Here is a 22397-nt window from a genome sequence, read left to right as displayed (position 1 = left end):
CCCAAAGTTCAAGGGAATCAAACTTACCCTTTTCCCCTCCCGCTTGGTTTTCTACAGCTGCCACAAGAATATTTTATTCCCTTTTGGTCTGATCCCCCCCACACCAAGACATTATTCTGTCTTCAGAGAGAGAAAAGACTTTTCCTCAGTTTCAGGACGAACATGAGTGAGAGAGGAGATGCAGATGTTCTTACTGTATGTTCAGCTCAAGCTAGAGCTGGGCGATATGGCAAAAATGCAATCTTGATAACAAGATTGATAACTTTCTTTATTGAACAATAACAATATATACAGTTGAAGTCAGAATTATTAAACTCCCTGAATTATTAGCACCGCTGAATTATTAGCCCCCCTGTTTATTTTTCCCCCAATTTCTAACAGAAGATTTTTTTCAACACATTTCTAATCATAATAGTTTTAATAACTGATTTCTAATAACTGATTTATTTTATCTTTAACATGATGACAGTAAATAATGCTTTATTCGATATTTTTCAAGACATTTTTATAAAGCTTAAAGTGACATTTAAAGGCTTAACTAGGTTAATTAGGTTAACAAAGCAGGTTAGGGTAATTAGGCAAGTTATTGTATAATGATGGTTTGTTCTGTAGACAATAAAAAAAAAAATGCTTAATGGGGCTAATAATTTTGACCTTGAATGGTGTTTAAAAATGTCAAAACTGTCTTTATTTTAGCCCAAATAAAACAAATAAGACCTTCTCCAGAAGAATAAGGGCCCTATCATACACCTGGCGCAATGGGGCGCAAGGCGCGGCGCAATACTTGTTTGGTAGTTTCAGCTTGGCGCAAGAGTCGTTTTGAGGTGTTGCGCTACGCTGTTTAAATAGCTAAGGCATTTGCGCTCAGATGTACGCCCATAGGCGTTCTGGTCTAAAAAGGAAGGCGTTTTGAGGCGCACTGCAAGCGCGTTGCAATTTTGAGAAGCTAAAATAGATTTTTCATTAGACCAAAACTAACCCGGTCTAAACTCTGGCACAGAGTTGCGCCTCGCTTACACACGGCTTGATACGCACAAGAGAGCAATAGGCAAATATCTTTACATATGAAAAAAATTAAATATTAGGGATATATATAGGATATAATAAGAATAGATATAGAATATAAATATAAAGGATTAAAATATTACAAAACATATTATTTTCTAGCCTACATAAATATGAAAAATCACTGCTTTTATGTCTTCTTCATGTCGGTAGGCTTTTTCAGTTCATTCATAACAATTTGCTTTTGTATAATGTTATTATTATTAGCAGTATTATTTATTATATCCATATTTATATTTGTTTTATTAAAAACAAGCTTAGATTTGCCCACCTGTCAGGTTTTAGACCATAAGGAGCACAGCATGTGTTTTAGGATATAACTCAGGTTTTTGAACACACTTCGTTATTATTATAAATTTATTTGTTTGCTGGAAATTAGAACTGAATTTAGAAATAGTTTTGAAATGAATATTTGCGCTTAACAAACGCAATTAATTATTTATAGACTAATTGATGTCTGTGCGTAAAGGTTTCCCTATCCAAAAGTAAAAGTGATCCATTATCTCTCATTCTCACGCCGTAGATGCTCTGTTTAACAGTTTTCTTTTAAAACAACTGTGAACTGTTTGCTAGTGAAATGCTCAGTTTTTCCACTTAGACTTACTTTACGTCCTGTAAATAGCGAATGCGCTTTTGGCGCGAAGCTGCTGGCTCTTAAAGAGAATGGGAGATGAGACTCTAATTGGTTTATTCTCAAAACACACCTATAACTCATTAAGAAAATAAACTGAACCCCTTTAGACCATGCGCCTTGGCGCAAAGCGGATTTTCCCATCCGTAAATTAGCAAAAATGCGTTCTGACACACCCTGAAAGCGTTTGCGCCCTGCGTTTTGCGCTCTGCGCATGGACCGTCAAAATAGAGCCCTAAATATTATCAGACATACTGTGGAAATTTCTTTGCTCTGTTCATTTGGGAAATATTTTAAAAAGAAAATAATTCAAAGGGCGGCTAATAATTCTGATTTCAACTGTATTTCAAGTCAATATAAGTTGTTAATGCTTCCACTTTTAAAAGAGTATCATAACCATGACCTAAGGCGGAAACTGAACAACAAAACTGAGTGACGTAGTATGACCTATTTTCAGCCAATAATCTTCGACAACCAAAGATTCGTTGAATGTCTAATATCAACACATATTTAGATTCATGTTGTTGCATATTTCTGGTGGCTCTTGGGATGAATATCAAATAAAAATGTCCAGAGCTTATCATCGTTATTGACATAAATGTTATTGTGATTCGATATGATATTGTTTATCGGACCAGCCCTAGCTCAATCGCAGCAAAACAGACCTTGTAAAGACAACACATCACAAAGAAAAAAAAAAGATTATTGGCGATAGATCATAGATTATGGGCGACACAGTAGCTAAATGGTTAGCACAGTTGCCTCACAGCAAGAAGGTTGCTGGTTCAAGTCCTGCCTGGACCATTTTCTGTGTAGAGTTTGCAAGTCTTCCCTGTGTCTGTGTGGATTTCCTTCAGGTGCTCTGGTTTCCTCCAAAGTCCAAAGACATGCGCTTTAGGTGGATAAACTAAATCATAGTGTATGAATGTAAGTGTGTGGGTGTTTCCCATCCCTAAGGGGTTCTACTCTCAGTGCAGGGTTGTGGCAGGAAGGGTAAAACATATTCCAGAGTAATTGGCGGTTCATTTCGCTGTGACGACCCCTTAGGAAAGCCTGAGGAAAGAGTGAGATCAGATTATAATAGGCTGTTCATCACATGAACAAACATTCCTCACAATGATCTTGTCAGCCATAAATTTTGTCAATCATATATTGTATGTACCAATACTGATGATGCCATGGTAAAAGACTCTATTTAAGGGTTACTGTGAAGCATAGATTTTATAATATTCTGATATTTTCAACAATAATGTCGTTTTTTTACATGACAGTTGGTAAGAATAACAGATTCTTTAATTTGTTGTGATTAAAAATCTGTGTTATTTCACCAAATATTGTTTTCTTAACACTTCTAAAGTTAAAATATTGTTATTTTGTTGTTTAGAAATGAATATGAACATGTCTGAATCAAAGTGGCATGGTGGCATGGTGACTGAGTAGTTAGCACTGTTGCCTCACAGCAAGACGGTTGCTGGTTTGAGTCCCGGCTGGGCCAGGAGGCATTTCTGTGTGGAGTTTGCATGTTCTCCATTTGTTTGCGTGGGTTTAACTAAGCTGGCTAAGGGCTGCATACACCATCCACTGTGACGACCCCTGATTTATCAGGGATTAAGCTGAATGAAGTGAGTGAGGGATTTCTGAAACATGTCATTTTTTGCTATTTTATTGTAAATTGAATATATAGTCATCTGTAGTTATCCAAACACATTGCAAATCATTAAAAATTATATATCATAAATACAGAGAAACATTTTCCCCCTAAACAAAATAAAAAATATATGAATTTAAATATTAAAAGCTTGCTCATCTTAACATAGATATAATCAAGAGTCGCCCCGATAAATAAAAACCGTATGCATGTAGCATATGCGCTACATAATTTTTTGTTCCATCATTGATATTTTTATCAGAGTCTTGTTTTCTTGATTATCTGAGTTATTTGAGGCTGCTTTTCCATTGTGTTATTCTGAGCTACATGACTGATTCCTTGGATCTTTGATTGCATCAAGAGTCTGAAAGGGGATTAAAATTATACTGTTGAACCGGACCACTTCAAACGGATAGTCCCGGATTAGTGAGTGTGTGCATGTAGGATTTCAATTAGCTGGTCTGTGATTCTGATCCGTCGTGACTCTCTTGCTTTTGGCCGGGTCACAGCAGGGCACAGGCATTGCTGGATGCCATTTGGCTCGTGACAACAGCTCTGTTGAGACTGCATTGAACTTCCCTAACCTTCATAATATGTTCAAATTCTGGATAGGATTTTCATGTTACAGGTCAAACCGGCCATAATTGGATTCAAAAGAGTGCAGTAGTCAGGTTGAAAAGACTTATTGTGAGCCCTGAGGTTGTTAATCAATTTTATGTGTTTTTGTTGAAATTATTTGTTCACATTAATTCAACTCATCCTAAAAAATTTCTTTAATAGCTGAATTTATTTTAAAAATTTCATTGCTCAGGGTGCAGCCCAGAAAATGTCAACAATGCTGGTACTGTAGCTGGAACTCATTGACTTCCATAGTAATTGCTACCTACTTTTGAAGTCAGTGGGTCTCAGCAACCAACATATTTATAAATATTTTTGTGAAAATTATTTTGTGTTCAACAGAAGAAACTCATAAAGTTTTAACACCTCATGAGAAAGAGAAAATGTGGTGATTTTCATTTTTGTGTGAACTGTACTTTTAAGTACACAGTCTTGTACATTTGGGTTTTGTGTGTGTGTGTGTGTGTGTGTGTGTGTGTGTGTGTGTGTGTGTGTGTGTGTGTGTGTGTGTGTGTGTGTGTGTGTGTGTGTGTGTGTGTGTGTGTGTGTGTGTGTGTGTGTGTGTGACCTTTGTATACTTTTATATGAAATGTCTTTGGGGAAAATGTGACCATCCATTAAGGCACTATATTTAGAATTCACTAAAAATCATACTGGAAAAAAACATTTATAAACAGCAAATCTTTAACAAATATTTATCACCACACATTGCATCAAATATTAATGTAAATATACATATGATCTTTAAAATTGAATCTAACAAATGTTTGTTTTTGTAAACATGAATAAAGATTCATTAAATGGTTAAAGGTACAGGAGGTGATTGTCTTCAGAAACAGTTTGTTGTGCTGGCTGAAAGTCTCGTCATATTAATGATTAAAGTAAAAATCTAAATGTATTTTTATATACTGGGTAAGGCATAAGACTTTCCTCTTGGATTTTTTCAGCTGTGGTGGCAGACCTTTTACACAGATCTACCAATTATCTACTGCGTTATTTCAATAACAAATGTTGTGAGTGCAGTATTACCTGTCGACATCACATTTATGTAATACGAGCATGCAAATCTCTGCTTGCGTGCCGATTTCCTCTGTTTGTGCACAAAACTTCTTTCACACCCCCTCAAATATACGCTGCTCAAGTGCAGATTTTCTTGTGCGCTCAAAAAAACTCTGCTGAAGTGCGATTTGTGTAACGAGTATGTCTGCAACATTTATTAGATTTTTTAGGAATATTTATAAATGTCTCCAATAGACTTATAGAGCGGCATTAATGTGTCCTGAAGTAAAGTGAAACGGCCATGTCATGGTCGGGTCTTAAACTCGGGTCTCTGGCGTAGAGACTGGTGTTTGTACCACTGAGCCACAGGGGCAGTTGTGTTGGACCCAAACGAAAACACTCTAATGCCGAGTTCAGACTGCATGATTTTTAGAGTAGTCGTGTCACAGATGTTTTCACACTGCATGACTATCTGGGCTTGCGTTTCGTCGCTGCTTTGTTTACACTGCAAGATGGATCGGCGACAGGGACTTTTACATTGCATGACTTTACAATAGAAAGAATCGCCGACAACTTCATCCAAACTACGGCTCACAGCCAAAAACAAGTAGTATATCTTTTGTTATTAACTTCATAATGAGAAAGATGCCTTTAATGGGGTAAAAAATGTACATATTTGCTCACCTGGGTCTAAAGGGAATTAGCCATTTCTCCTCAACTTAAGTTCATAATAAACTAATTTCTTTCTGTATGAAACGTCAAACAGACACGGGTGCTCCTGAGTCCAGAAAACTCTCATTTTGTAACATCAATTTTGTACCAAAAACAAAAAAAAAAAATTCTGTGTGGAAATACTCCCCATTTTCATGGGGGTTTCCTCCGGGTGATCCGTTTTCCCCCACAATCCAAAGACATGTCCTATAGGTGAATTGGGTAAACAATAATTGCCCGTAGTGTTTGAGTGTGTGTGTGTGTGTGTGTAAATCAATGTGTGTTTCCAAGTACTGGGGTGCAGCTGGATGAGAATCTAATGCGTAAAACGTATGCTGGAGTAGTTGGCGGTTCATTCTGCTGTGGGGACCTCTGAAATAAAGACTAAGTTGAAGGAAAATGAACAATTTTCTATTTTTTTCTGTCTATTTTTGCTGTGTTTTTTTTAAAGGATTTATATATGCAGTTAATCTATAAATATAATTTTTTTTATCAGTTGTCTAGTCATGGCATAGAAGGGCATTTTTCTACTGTCCTCTTTTAATAAACCTTTTGTATTGTGCAGTTTCAAGTATAATGTCGTATTCTGAGATGAAATGCTGTCATTCGCCTGTTAGTAGGTGACTGCAAAACACACAGCCACAGCTTGTGCCTTCACTGCCGCTCTTCTCCCTCTTTCATTTATCAAACCTGTGCTAAATCTGGTCCAGCAAGTTTTGGAAGTCACTAGAGAGGATTTGCATTTCTTTCCCTCCATTAATGGGAGCGACTGCCATTCACAGGCTGATTCACAACCCAGAAGATCATGTTTCTGACCTGAGTTAGTCTTACTCACCTGGCAGCGGCTCAGGCGCAGCTCCAGGCTCTTGACCCGCTGGAGCCTCCAGCCTCCCCCAATGCCTCTTCCAACCCGCTGGGTCTGATTTAGCCATGACCTGCAGTAATGACATGACATGACTGCGTGTATCATGCTGTACTGAGAGGAAGTTTAAATTTCAGAGTCCTTCTTGCTTGGGGGATCATCACAGGTGCTATAAACTCCACTTTTTGAGTTTTTAAAAGCTGCATAACACTTGCAGTCAAATGACTAAAGCTGCGTGTGCAGCTTTTGTTTTCAGTCAAACAATATAAATCTAAGCATTTTAAACTGTACAGTTTAAGCTGTCCAATCCAAATGATCTCTTCAGAAGCCTGAGGTTGATAAGTGAATGATAAGTATCATCACAGAGGAGCATAAAATCACTTTCCAGTACATTTTTTTCACTGTCCTTTGGTTGTTGAACAATTCATCTGGAACACTAAATCCATCACAATATTCACAAGACACGATTCACCACTTCCATGAGCACTTAACTTTACAATGCTAAAAAATTCTCTGAGCTTTAACCTTTTATTAATCCTTCCACGTTCTAGTTTGTACTACTCTGAACTGTCTGAAATTTTGCATGATGCACACTTATGCACAATACTACCTCTCTGTGGTTAATTACATTTTATTTAAAATAAATACAGTGCAAAAATATGTAGCTATATATTTCTCAGGACAGAGCAAACATTTTGAAAGTTTTGTGTATTTTTTATTTTATTTAGTTATGATTAATTTTGATCAAACTGTTGCAGTTGCAGTAAGCATAATAACTTTTGTAACCAATATATTGTAATAACATAATTGTAAGCATTTTTAATTACTTATTTTATTATAAACGCCACAGGCCACTTTTTATTAGCCACAATGTTTCATAATGAGTTTACAACAACGAGGAATTTCCCCTTATGGGGGACTATTTTTAAAACAAATTCAGCATTATAAAGCTCTCAGGTAATGCAGTCAGGTATGAAGTAACTAATCTCATCAAAGTTTATCCGCTTGATAAGTTATGACTTACGGAATAATGTTTTTGGGTCCTGAGAAAATATTTGCTTATGACCACTTTTTAGTCATATCACACATTAAAGTGAATTTTCTATAAAATCATAGTGTACACAACAGTTTTGCTGCATCACAAATACCAACATTCTATCAATTTATAAAACATTAATCACTTTCTGGTCATCGGATATTAGGCATTGATATACAGTTGAAAATATAAAATAAATAAACTTGGATGCTTTATTAATTTCTAAAACTAACTCAACGCGATATGTCCACAGCCCAAATATTTAAATCTTTTCCAAAATCACCACGGTGTACAGTTGAAGTCAAAATTATTAGCCCCCTTTGATTTTTTTTTCTTTTTTAAACACTTCCCAATTGATGTTTAGCATAGCAAGGATGTTTTTCACAGGTTGTCTGATAATATTTTGCCTTCTGGAAAAAGTCTTTTTTTTTTTTTCATTTCAGCTAGAATAAAAGCAGTTTTTAATTTTTTAGAAAACATTTTAAGGTCAAAATTATTAGCCTCTTTAAGCTATATATTTTTCAGTCGTCTACAGAACAAACCATCTTCATACAATAGCTTGCCTTATTACCATAATCTGCCTAGTTAACCTAATTAACCTAGTTAAGCCTTTAAATGTCACTTTAAGCTGTATAGAAGTGTCTTGAAAAATATCTAGTCAAATATTATTTACTGTCATCATGGCAAAGGTAAAATAAATCAGTTATTAGAAATGAGTTATTAAAACTATTATGTTTAGAAATGTGTTGAAAAAATCTTCTCTCCATTAAACAGAAATTGGGGCAAAAAAAAAAAAAAACCTGGCAATAATTCATCAGGGTTGATAATTTTGACTTCAACTGTATATATTGCGATTGTGATTTTTGAAAATATTACATCGCTTTGTAAACTTTCATTATTACCGTTTGAAGAGTCTCCCATATTGATAGATCGCTTGGACCCGGAAGCAATTTCAAGCTATATACAGTAGATTAGGGCTGACCGATATTTCAACATAAAATTGCATTTACGATTTACCAAAAGCTGCGATTGTCTTGCACATCCTGTGAGGAAAGTACAGCAACATGATTAATAATAAATTTTCTCCCAAGGCCAGAGTGCTTTATTTCTTAAATGCGCAAGTTTCACAGAACAACCACATTATAATTTTCCTTATATTAAAGTATGCACTGATGCAGTACATTTACAATTTATTATGAAACATGTTGTGTGGTTTATTCTGTGTAAGAAGCTACATAATTTCACTGAAGGAATTCATTTAAAAGCTTTGAAATAAGTTTTTAGTAAAATATCATTATATGTGGTATTTGTTCATGCTGTCAGGTTGAACAATGGCAAAATTTACTTTAAAGGGCTGTATTTCACAGGGAAGCTGTGAACAGCTGTCAGTATTGCAGAATGATTACTCACAATTTGACTATTGCATGATGATATTTGCCATGATTTGGCTTTGACTAGTAAACTCTGCTCCAACTAAACACACAGCCTGGAGATTCACCGCTGATTACAGAGCTGGCTTTATAGACAAATGTGCACTGCAATTGCTTGCAATTCATCGTTCAAGCCTACTATAGATTATACATTTATTCAGCGCCACCCCAAAGAGGCTTGAAGTCTCTTTAACTGTATTTTTTGTTTGTTTAACTTTTTTTTTTTTTTGTAAAATCTGCCATGTAATATACATGGCAGATTTTACAAAAAAAAAAAAAAAAAAAAAAAACGTAACACGGCAAACAAACACAACTGAAAACTGCTGCCTATAAGTGTTTAATGCAGGTTAATGCATTGTGTCATATCGTATAGCTCTTCATGTCATTCAGACATGAAGACTGAAAAAAGACTGAGAAAAGACTCAAAAAGACTGAGAATGCCAATGTGTAAAACTAATAGACTGAAGCTTTCGTTTGTTCCTACCTCTATAAAACTGTTGAATTCTACCAATAACACTGCTCCTGTAGTACGTTAGCTCTTGACTGGGTTCTGTGTTTTATATATTTATACTTATATATGGTCTTATTCTTAACACAATGTATGTTCTTAACTGTTTGTTCTTAATTGTTTTGTTTTATTTATTTATACTGTTTGTTAAGACCAATGTTGTAGCACCTTTTTAGCCCAAGACAAATTTCCTCTCGGGGACAAATAAAGCTTATCCTATCCTATCCTATTTCTTTTTGGAGTAAAAAGTTCAAAACCTCATTTATTTATGCTGAGGTCGATATTCATTCCTGCATGTGTACAAACTTTTTATGATTATAATTATTATTTAGCCTAGACTCTATGACACCCTATAGCACCTTTAAATGTTCAAGTGGTGGCATACACAGACATACTCATACCTCTGTGGTAACTTGATTCAATAACGTGTGCATTAAAAGAGTCAGGAACCGCCATAAAGGGAGACATACAATTAAGCAAGTGCAAAAGGTGGCTTTGCTCTTGAAGCAGGTTCATGTTTTGCTGGAGTGTTTGCTCACCAGTTCTGTTTAATGCAGCGTGATCCTCTTCAACACTCTCCAAACAACAGAAGAGTCTACTCAAACAAACCGACAACCGCAGTTTCCATTTTCCAGAGCGAGTCTGCAGACGTGTAGGCTTTGATGACAGCTTTTGCTCATGGCAGAGGCCTGGCACAGCTTTACAGGAGATCAGGGCACTGAAGTTCAACCTCAGGCACTTCCTGATAGGTCTGGAAGTTTGCCTTTGAATGTCAGAGTAATTATCATGCGCCTTGTTTAGAAACTGAGAAGTATTCAATTAAATATTTCACTGGCATGAGTCGTCATTATTGTGATTATAATGTCAACACTTAAAATGTAATTATTGTAATTATTATTAAAATGTCCTTCATGTGCACTGCAAAAATTTGAAGCCTAGAAATTTAGTAACACTGCAATATTTTAACTGTAAAATATCTGTTTTTATCGTAATATATTTTGAAAAGTAATTCATTTCTGTGTCAATGTTGAAACAGATTTGAAATGCAAAATGATTTCTTCGGTCAAATACAGCCCAGACACATGGCAGTCGCGAAATGAAAGGAATTGTCCAGAGACCCCTCCCCCAAAGAACTGCCGAGCTATTAAGATTGATGATTGGCTATTCTAGGCCTGAAAGCGGGACTTCTTTCACTGTGGCAGCCATAGTGTGCAATGTATTTCCCCCATCTCATATTAATGCTAGTGACATTTTTAGTGACGTTTTGATTCATAAAGTTTAAAATGACAGCTTTTAAAAATCATTTAATCATTATACGTTTAATCCCTTCCATAGATTTAGAGCATTACATATTTAAAAAAATAAAAAAAATTAAAAAGACTCATCTTAATTTTAGCATCCTATTTTAAACAGCAGGGGTTGAGGATGGCACATAAAATAATATGAGATAGCTGACACCCATTCAACAAATATTTTGAGTGGATGACCCTTGGGCGACATCTACGGACAATAAGATGTTCCACAAATCGTTATGTATTTACTTTTGTGCCTGAAGATATTCCGTTTCATAATAAGTGTAGTTAATCGGTGGATTAATTATTATTCATTATTATTATTTTTTATAAATTATTTTTTTTTTTTATTTGTTTTTGTTTTCTTTCTTTTTAGTTTTTTGTTTGTGAACTTGATGTTAAGTGTTGGTGTTTATTCTGTTAAGTGTATCATTCTTGTTATATGTCAAGCACCACCATGTCAGAATTACCCCAAGGTGATTATTCAGCGGGTGCCTTTCCAGCTGTAACACATCACTGGGAAACACCCATACATTTTCACATTCACACACATACACTACGGACAATTTAGCTTACCCAATTCCCCCTATAGTGCATGTCTTTGGACTTGTGGGGGAAACTGGAGCACCCGGAGGAAACCCACACCAACACGGGGAGAACATGCAAACTCCATATAGAAATGCCATCTGACCCAGCCAAGGCTCGAACCAGCGACCCTCTTGCTGTGAGGCGACAGCGCTACGCACTGTGCTGCGCCCCCAAAGAGATTAATAAAGCTTTAAAATAAAAATAATCTTGCTGTTGTTGCTGCTCTCATCCGGCGCCTAGACTGCAGCTCTGCACAAGATGTTTGACCATAGAAGAAATGGCCGTGCCCAACTGAACCTGGTTTCTCTCAAGGTTTTCTCCTTGTCACTGTCGCCACTGTCTTGCATGGTTCAGGACTAGTAGAGCTGTGCATTGAGGGATTTGCTCTTCAGTGTTTGGAATCTCAGCAGTGAAAATTAAACCACACTGAACTGAACCAAACTGAACTTCAACTCTAAAAACTGAACTGACACTGTCACTATAATGTATGTGAAGCTGCTTTGACACAAATACATTGTAAAAGCACAATAGAAATAAAGATGAATTGAATTAAATAGAAAAAAAATGTTAAATGACTGTGTATTTAAGAATAAGATCTCTTAGTATCTCTTATCCCTCATTCAGTCAGACGTGTCTCCTGTGCAGCTGCTGGGTTGATGGTTTGAGACATTAGACTCCTCGATAAGAGATAAAGCTGAAGAAGAGTCTCTGGTCTGAGGACACCTGCATGTGTGTTGAAACTGAATCCATGTTTTCTTATCAATAGGATGTCTTTTTGTTAGTCAAGGCTTTCTCTTAACTCATTCCGTCTTCATATCCTGCTCTCATGCAGGGCTGATGTTATCAGTGCTTCAGATTAGTTTGCGACTCATTTCACTTGCAGGTCTCAGTTAATAATGATGTTCATCAGCAAGATACTTATGTAATAAACAGCCTTGCATATGCTTTTGTTTATTTGGCATTTCAGTGTAACAGTTCATCATTAAATACAATTTTGGGTTGTTATTTCATTTCTATATTTTTGTTACAATGTAGCTGTAGATTTAAATACTGTAACAAGATAAGTTACAATAACAAGTTAAGTTACTGTTAGGTAAGGGTTGGGAGTTTTTTTTTTTATATAAAATATGATGCAGTTATGGTGATGGGTTTTTTTTTTCTTTATTTTTAGACCATAGGACTCGGTTAGGGTTAGGAGTTTTGTTTTTATAGGCCATTTCAGTATGGCGATGTTATTGGCCCATGGACATTCACTGCTTGTTGTCAAACTATTCCATAACTATAACAAGAAGCAATTTAATCATGACTTAACATTAAAACAACTGTCATAACATTATTTGTCAGTATGTGGACCTCTTTGGATGCTTGGAAGCTATGGAAATTAAAAATATGTTAGGACCATTGTTATTGTTTATGCCCTTTAAAATTGTCTAGACGTAAGTACGATGTAGCAAGCAGACATTAGGAGTTCTTTTAATAAGAAATTATTTATTTTAGGGTTAGGAGATATTTATAACATATTATTTAAAGTAAATTAGGGTTAGGGTAAAATACAAAAGTAAGAGTGCTGTTTTCCTGAATTAAAGAGATTGGGCATAAATAATCACACATGTGATATTGATTTTAGTTCAAGTGAATGTTGTTTCTAACCCCTATCCTTGAATTTATTAATACATTTTAAAAACTATATATTCATTTTTAGTTGTTGTAGTTGATTGTTTTTATAGCTGCAAAATAGTGACAGACAATAGAGCAGAGCATTGGTGCATCTCTTTCCTAAATGAATCTGTTTTTCAGTAATGAGTTGAACTAATGATTCAGTATTTGATTCGTAATGACTGTCATTTGCTTAATTTCTAAATGAAACAGCCATTTTGAATGAATCGTTCAAATGAATGATTCAGTGAATTTCTCACAAAGAATATCACAATTTTCTGGCAGTTAAAGCCACATTTAATGATCCATCCATAATCAGCATAGACCAATAAAGACACCAGCAAACACACACAGCACATCTCAGTTTAATTATGGTCATTGGGGAAAAATAAGTTCAACTTTTATCCTCTGGAACACAAGTGCAGAAATATTTTCTTAAATTCTTTATAACTCTCCCTTTAATCCACATTCTTTTGTTGAAACTATGATTGCACAAATTTGTGTCATTATCTGAATGACTTTTTATTTATCATGACACCTTGTTGTTTGATTTAAAGGATTCATCATGCTGCCCTGTTCTTCCTGTAGGTGTTTAACATCAACATGAAACACATTTCTGCTGATTCACTCTTACTTATATAATGCTGAGAGCCCAGGGGTAAATCCAATTCATTACTTTCACACTTAACTTATTATTGAGGTCACCACATTAATCAAAGGTGTGTCAAAACATACTTAAATTGTTTGTTGACATTCCCAGTCAGTGAGCAGCTTGTGGGCCTGATGTGCAGCTAAAAACGAAAGCTGATATCTGCTTCTGTGCTGCTTTTCAATGCCGCCTCAGACCTCGAGTGGAGAAAAGGATCACTTTGAGGAAACCTGATGCTATGGATCATGGCTGCGCTGTGCAGTCCACTGTCTGAGAGGTCAAGAGCTCAACGTTCTCCAAACATTTCAGCAGTTTACTGCCATTATTTTTGCCATTTGAACGCTTATAAATTTTGTTAAAAAACTAAATATTGATTACACTAAATTGTGTATAATTTGAATTGGTTAAGAGAAAAAAATGTGTGTTAAACTGAGAAAACACTGGAATAAACTGTTATTGAACAATTATGGTTACACTTTATTGTAAGGAAAATTTGTAATTACCAAAATAAGTTGAAATAATTGAATAATATAATAAGTATTTATTTACTTGCGAACATACTTAATGTTAACTTAATGTTACTTAATACTTAATGTTAACTATTTCATGATAACATTAAGTGTTAATAAGAATCATAATAATAATAGATACAATTATGTTGCTATGCATTTTAGGGTGACTGTTATTACACAAAAGTAATATTATTTCACTGACATGTTATGTTAATGTAATTATTTTAGGGTTGAATGTTGTAATTTGGCATGATGTATTGTATTACTGTAGTAAAAACATTCAGTTTTATCTCATGATAAAGTTAAATGTTATTATTATATTAGTAATAATAATAATAACAATAATTGTTCTGTTTGTGCGACACGGTGGCTCAGTGGGTAGCATGATTGCCTCACAGCAAGAAGGTCGCTGGTTCGAGTCCCGGCTGGGTCAGTTGACATTTCTATGTGGAGTTTACATGTTCTCCCCATGTTCGTTTGGGTTTCCTCTGGCTGCTCTGGTTTCCCCGACAGTCCAAGATATGTGGTACGGGTGTATTGAATTGAATAAGCTAAATTGGCTGTAGTGTATGTGTGTGAATGCTAGAATGTATGGGTGTTTCCCAGTGTTGGGTTAGCTTACAATTCCAATATTTGAAATAAATTTGTTCTCAAAATATAACTGGGGTGGCCTTCAAACTTTGAAGAATCTATTATTTGAGCCTTGGGTACAATATTTGAGTTTTTCTATAGCTTTAAATATGTCATGACATTTTCTTCCCATTAGTCTGTGTTGGTGGTTTAGTGGAAGTATAAGCCTTTGGGCTGACAAAGAAGAGAAAGCTAGTGCATTTAATTGACCTGCTGGTAATGCAAGGTTTTCAGGTGTCACACCATATATTTATATGACTGGATCTGGTTGTATCTCCTTTTCACATATATAAGAAAAAGTTTCAAACACAGCAGAACAAAATGGTCCTAGGGATGAGCACATTCAGAACATATGGCCCTAGTTGGCCTCATCTCTGTGGCACCTACTGTAGAACATGTTGGATCAAATTCTGGGAATATTCTTGACGATTTCCTTTTAGAAAAATGAGGCCTATGAATTATCTTAAATTGTAATAGACATTGTTTGACGCAGATAGATGTTGAGTGAATTTGCTTATTTGTTGATTGCCAGACTTTCTGGAATTATATTTCCTAAATCATTTTCCCGCTGTGTGTGGAGTTCTTCCCGTGTTTGCGTGAGTTTCCTCCTGGTGCTCCAGTTTCCCCCACAGTCCAAGGACATGCGCTTTAAGTGAATTGGGTAAACAAAATTGGCCGTAGTGTATGAGTGTGTGAATGTGAAAGTGTATGGGTGTTTCCCAGTTATGGGTTATGGCTGGAAGGGCATCTGTTGAGCAAAACATGCTGAAATAGTTAGCAGTTCATTCCGCTGTGGTGACCCCTGATAAATAAGGGATTAAGCTAAAGGAAAATGAATGAATAAATTGTATGCTAAATGTGTTTGGTTAAGGGGATTTGGCCCAAGGTGGCCTCATCTATGTGGCACCTAGATCAATTTCTGTGCATATTCTTGACAATTTCCTTTTAGAAAAATGAGGCCTACGAATTATCTTAAATTGTAATAGACAGTGTTTGACACAGATAGATGTTGAGTGAATTTGCTTATTTGTTGATTGCCAGATTGTCTCTGGGATTATATTTCCTAAGTCATCTTCCCACGGTTTAAAAAAATCTAAAGATGGTGCGGCTGCTCTTTGAATCAGACTGTACACTTTTGATATCAGACCACCCTCATATACAGTTAAGTCAAAGATCTCCTCAATCCATCTGCTTGCGGGAGCTGAAAGTGTGCTAAAAATACCTTTTCATCAGGCTTCTTACCTGTAGATATCCGAAGAAACGTGATTTAGGAATATCCTTGTTCTGATTGGTCAATGGATAAACTGATGTAAAAAAAAAATAATTAAAAAAATCTGGCAGAAATATTGAATTTCTGCAACTGTTACTCAAAACTTGCCTCAACTTTTGAACTGCTTATTGCCTTTAGTAATTCTCATAAGACTTAAGGTTGGCGTTTTAATCTGATATGCTGCAAATGAAGCAAATCTTTAAACAGGCACTTTGTAGTTGGATGTTTTACCGCAGGTTCAATGTAGTCTCTAGAGTACTTTCTTAAACTGAATATCTCTCTCTTCTGGAGTTTATGAGTCAGCTTTTTGTAACGGGGAATTACATTTGAAGTCGTAAACAAAGTTAGAGAAATTGATTCACCAAAATGAATGGATTGATTTCTGTCTGGCTCGCCATTTGACTCGCTGAAGAAAGCACACAAAGCGGTTTAGTCAAGCACTTCAGAAAAATGTGTAATCTGGCCCAGCTTTCGTTTCAGTAATGTAAACCTCAGAGCTCTGTGTTTAAGCCATGTGCTTTTCTCCAGGCTTATTTCAGTCTTCCAGAGGGATTTTTTTGTTGAACATGAATCGTATCAAAAAGCAGCACGCATCCGTCTCATTTTACAACCATTGTTACTCTATTTAATTCAAAATAAATTGTGCATGGTAAACTATTATGTTATCTTAATATTGTTTGCTTATAAATAAAACTGGCCTAAGTACTTTTTTTCCCTAATGGCCATTATAATGCAATCTTTTAAAAATATGCTACATGACGCACACAAAAGTTATAGTCTATGATACTATTTAATGGAATGGATATATTTATGACTACCTATTTAGTAGTGTTTATCATAGATGCTTTATTGTGAGCAAGGCATGCAATAATTGAAAACAACAGATGAGTGTTTGTTCCGCTGCCAAAAAGCAAAGCAAGCGACTAAGAGGGTCAGTGTTGTCGAGGGTCAGGACATTGGCAGACTCTGACATTGTCATTGATATAATGAAGCACTTGCTGGAATAACAAGCATGTGTCTTTGTGTCCGGTGTTTTGGAGAGGGATAACACTGCTTTTGAGCGGCTGTAATCCTGTGGTGTTTCCTTTCTGTCTTCAGCAGATCCCTGGTTAGGCTTAGTTTATTTGGGATTTAAGAGTTCTGTTGTTTAGCGTGAGCGTATTGTGTTAATAAGTGCTTGTTTTGTGTGACAGGAGTCGTGCTGGATCCGGATCTGCTCATGTGAGTTTTCCTCCATTATGGAGCCCTGGCCTCTCATGGCCTGGGGTCTGATGCTGACCGCCATTACCGGCTGGATCAAAGCCGTTCAATCACGCGACTTCACCGAAAAAGACATCATTTTCCTCCATCCTTCAAGTAAGTCTTTCTTTCTGCCAAAGTCTTGAAGATGATATGAATGTAATTCATGTTTGTTTGGTTTTGTTAAGGGAGGAACAAAAGTGTTGTATAAGTTTTCAGTTATGGCTACTGAAGATCCTTTAGAAGGACCATTCTGATGCTTGATGCTGATTAGTCAGTAATGTCGCTTTATTTATTATAGAGTACAAGTTGGGTTTTGGAAATAAATATTATTTTTAAAAGATAACTTATAAGTATTTCCCAGTGATGGGTTGCAGCTGGAAGGGCATCCGCTGCGTAAAACATATGCTGGATAAGTTGGTGGTTCATTTCGTTGTGGCGACCCCTGATTAATAAAAGGACTGAGCCAAAAAGAAAATGAATGAATGAATTAATGAACTTATAAGTAAGGCCAGACAGAATCTGCAGACATTTTTTGCTATTTCTGCACAGAATTTTGTAAAATATCTGCAGCGATTTTGCAAGTATCGTAACTAAAAACATAATATATGAAATAAAAAATAATTCCATTTTACCCATAGACTGTAAAAGTTGTGGACATAATATCTGTGATGTCACCCATAGGTTTCTGAAGAATGCAAAAGAAGCGTGACATCTTTTAGTGACCTGAAAACACCTTTTTTTCTGCTGTAAAGTTAGCCATTTTAACAGTGGGCTTAATAGAAATGTGCTCAATTATGCAGCCAGGACTAGTAGAATTTCGTTAAATTGCAGTTTCAGTTACTTCCGTATTTGATTCATGAGGGAGAGCGGGAGGTTGCTGCTTGGTTTTACATTTGTTTAATGTTTACAATGCAAATTCAATTCGAAACACTGGGTAAACAAAGCAAGTCTCTTTTATAATATATCTATTAAAAGACAAAAATTACTTTACAAACTGTATTGTAAATAAATCATATGAATATTGTCATATTAGTCAATAATTTTACTGAAATTAATTTAAAAACTCAATAAATATACATTTAAAATCATTTACACAAGTAAATACATAGACTCATTGATGGGCTAAAAATCTGCGCAAATCCTAGATTTTTGCACACCAAGATTTTCATGTGGGCCTACTTATAAGGCTTTAAAAACAGACCAGTAAGTGAACTCTCAGTTTGTTAATCGATTACTTTTGTTGATCCCAACCTATTTTGTTATGTTTAATTGTGTAAAACAAAATTCTAAGAATGTATAATACAGCTATGGTTAAAATGAAAAGACCACTTGAAAATTTTCTCCAGATTTACATGTTGAAGTTAAAGTAGTTTGGTGGTGCAGGGAGTAGCACTATTTCCTCACAGCAAGAAGGTTGCTGGTTCGAACCTCAGCTGGGTCAGTTGGCATTCCTGTGTGGAGTTTGCATGTTCTCCCCGTGTTGGTGTGGGTTTCCTCCAGGTGCTCTGGTTTCCCCCGCAAGTCCAAAGACATGCACTATAGGTGAATTGGTTGAGCTAACTGTCCATAGTGTATGTATGTGAATGAGAGTGTATTGGTGTTTTCCAGTTATGTGTTGCAGCTTGAAGGGCATCCGCTGCATAAAACATATGCTAAATAAGTTGGCAATTCATTTTGCTGTCATCAAATTACAGATTAATAAAGAGACTAAGCCAAATAGAAAATGAATGAATGAATGAATGAGTTAGTAGTTATATAAATTACTTTATGTCAAATTAAAAAAAAAAAAGAAATCACTCTTCTTAAAGGCTTTGTAAAGCTGCTGGATCTTCAGGGTGTTCGGTGCAGATTTATTTCTGTAATAATGTGGTGTTCTAGATTGGATATGGATATGGTGTTGTTCAGGGGTTGTGTAGCAGTGATTGTATGAGGTAGTATGAAGACCTTTATTCAACACTCGTGGACTGCACATTGAGGCCACTGATGTGAAATCAATTGTTCAGAGCGTATGGCAGTGGAATGTGAATACAACTTTTACACAAAAACATTCAGAGCTCAGCATATGCAAGTAAACCATCTTTTTTAAAATCATATTTTTAATAGGAAGCTATACAATATTATATTTGTGCATATACATTGCATTAGTCAGTACTGAAGCCAAATATGGAGCTTATCTAGCAAAATAACTTACAATAACGGTCCAAAAACTAGTACAGGCAAATTTATATGTTATAGAAAAATATTAAATTAAAAGAAGAGGAAAATTAAAGTCACAAAAAGTTGAGAAATTTAGTTGAAACTTTGTAGGTTGTAATTTTTTGGGCTTGAGTTTAATTGTATTATCTTTCAATGTCTAAATATGTTCGGTGACAAAAATATTATTTTAATAATTATATCTGTTTAATAAATCTATTTTGTTTAAAGGCACCAAAATACATTGCCTATATCACTGAGAAATGGATACAAATATTCATTTTCAAAGTGGGCTGTACTCCGTTATGTTGAGTATTGTAAATTTTATACAAATAAATATTTTAGGAAGTTTTAAGTGAAAGAAATGAGACTGTCTATTTTCACACCCTCACTTATGGCAAGCTAAGAGGGAATAGACTGTTAAATAATTTAATTTAATCATGATTTAATCTTTATTTTTTCTTTAGTAGAACACACTGTGGTGTTTGTGGTGCTGATTCAAAAATTCCAAGTCAGTCACTACTGTCACTTGAAGAGCCAAGATCATGCAGGCTATCACTCTTTTATATGTATATATATTTTCAAGTTTAAAGAATTAGTTCTCCACCAGAAATGTAATTTGTTATTAATTTCTCAGTCATGTTGTGCTAATCCTCTGAGACATTTATTCATCTTCACAACACAAATTAAGATATTTTGGATGAAATCTGAAAGCTTTTTTTGTGAAATGTTCAGAGTCCAAAAACTCTGGACCAAAATCATTGTCAAAACAGGACTTCTGTGTTCAACTGTAATTGTACAAAGCTCCAAGAATTCTTTTGTGTGGAAAAAAACAACAACTTGTAAATATGTTTTTGTTCACCTTTGTCTTCTCTCCCACTTCAGATAAGCAGTGAAACATTCAAGCATTGAATCGCTTGTAATTAATGACATAAACATCATTTTAACAGTTTTTGGGGAGCGTTTTGAGAATGTTTTGGTTCCTTTCTGGACTTTGACAGTCTCATGGCTGCTGCTGTCTATGGAGGATGGAGAATCTCTCAGATTTCATCTAGAATATTTTAATTTGTGTTTAGAAGATGAAAGAAGGTCTTGGAGCATTATTGTAACAACATGAGCTAATGTTCAAGTAAATTTTGGTCATAATTAAAAAGACTAGAGGCTGGTTGCAGATCTGTTGTGAGAATTAATCTGTAAAATCCCAAACTCTTTCATCGCAGTGAGTAGGACCTCCCAAAATCCCTTTAGCTGTGTGTCGCTCTCCTCTGTACAGCTGGAGACATCCGTATCTGCTCAGAGGCCAAGTGGGGATTGAGTATGTGTGTGTGTGAGGTTAAAACAAACCTGCTCTTGTGAGATCTTAAAGTAGTTTGTGTACCGGCACCATTTCCCTGACCTGCTGATATCCAGCTGTTGCGTATTGATGCAGAGGATTTATTATCATTATGGAGTTCATTTTGGTTCCTGCTCTCCAGATGGCAAGTGTGGATTTACAACCCCAGGAGATCATTCAGAAAACAAAACACACTCCACCTACTTAAGTGTGGTTAGTGCTACTTTACAACGAGTGTGTTTGCATGTACAACAAAACATGGTGACAATCAAAAAGTGGCTAGTTTTAAAAAGCTGCATGTTAACATTGGGTTTGTTAAATATTTAGTTTTCTCCTTCTTTGACTTTATAGAAATTAAACAGACAATGCATGACTATAAAATAATGTTATGATAGTATTGACATCCAAAGGTCAAAAAATATGCCACTACAGAAAAATGTTTCTCTCACCTCTTTAAGCATGTAAGTTGTGTCTGTATTAATTATTTTGTTTTCATAAGAGTCACAGGAATTTGGGGGATTTAGCAGTAGAGACTGTAGACTACAAATGAACTTTAAAGCTCTATTGTATATACAGAGCTATTTCGAGAGCTCAGGAGTAATAACACATCGAGACTGTCTGGATGGATGGATGAATGAATGGCTTGTTTAAAATGGTCACTTGATCGGATTCTTGAAAAATTTGCTGCGTGAGGTCAACAAAAGGTTTTTCTCTTAATAATGTAAACACAGAATTCTGTTTCATGTGCTTTCTTTAATCTTATCGAGGATCTGCAGAAAAAGCAAACTGTTTTCCAAGGACTTTTATTGTGTAAGAATTAACTATACTGGTTGAAGAACACTAGATTTGATGGTGTCAGTGTTTTTGGCAGGTGTTTGTATTAATTAGATCATTTGTAAACCCATTCTCTTAGTGTCATTTAATTAAAAATGTAAGAATCTCTGCCATTTCATCTCATTTGTAAACACTGTATAAATAATAAAAAAAAAAACATTAGGTAACTTGCTTCATATTTTTAATTGTTGCATTTGTTTTTGCAATAATGCTGTATCAGTATTCTCTTGATAATATCTCTAGAACCAATATTTTTTACTTGCGTTTTTCAAATGAGTGTGTTTTTGGGGAATAAATCATCAGAGCTTGTCAAAGCAAAATAAACGGTTGCATGACACAAGCATACAAAAATAAAAAATCTTCTAAACTATGTTTATAACAGGCTCAGAATAACTGTGATCAATGCATATGACAATAATTGAAGAAAAATATGACAAATAAAAATATAGAGTAAAGTATGATGGCACTGATAAACTGTACACTTTCATTAAATCCTTTGGGGTCAGCACAAAACAAAATACAATTGAGCCAAATAATTTTATACTATTATAATATATTGTTTGTAATATTATTACACTTAAACTGTAATGCTTATTTTAAAAATATGACTGAAATGTAGGCTGATAAATGTCAATGTATTTTAAATGTAGAGCATAAGACACTTTAAAAACAATAAAATATTTGCTAACC

General features: G+C 35.2%; 1 protein-coding gene across 5 annotated transcripts in view; it reads left to right on the top strand.

The window, feature by feature from the left end:
• Nucleotides 1-22397, top strand: part of lypd6 (LY6/PLAUR domain containing 6) — a 49185-nt gene that overhangs the window by 14333 nt on the left and 12455 nt on the right. For 4 of the 5 annotated variants that reach the window (XR_015498815.1, XR_015498814.1, XR_015498816.1 and 1 more), the window contains 1 exon segment: nt 17299-17461. Coding sequence is in view for 2 of the 5 variants with exons in the window: in NM_001004670.1 (NP_001004670.1) it covers nt 17344-17461 (118 nt within the window). In the remaining 3 variants the exon portion in view is untranslated. 5 annotated transcript variants of the gene reach the window in all.

This window comes from Danio rerio, chromosome 9, assembly GCF_052040795.2.
Source record: "Danio rerio strain M-AB ecotype USA chromosome 9, GRCz13ab, whole genome shotgun sequence".
NCBI classification, from domain to species: Eukaryota; Metazoa; Chordata; class Actinopteri; order Cypriniformes; family Danionidae; genus Danio; species Danio rerio.
The sequence above is the reverse complement of the archived record's forward strand: the minus strand, read 5'-3'. Positions and strand labels throughout refer to the sequence as shown.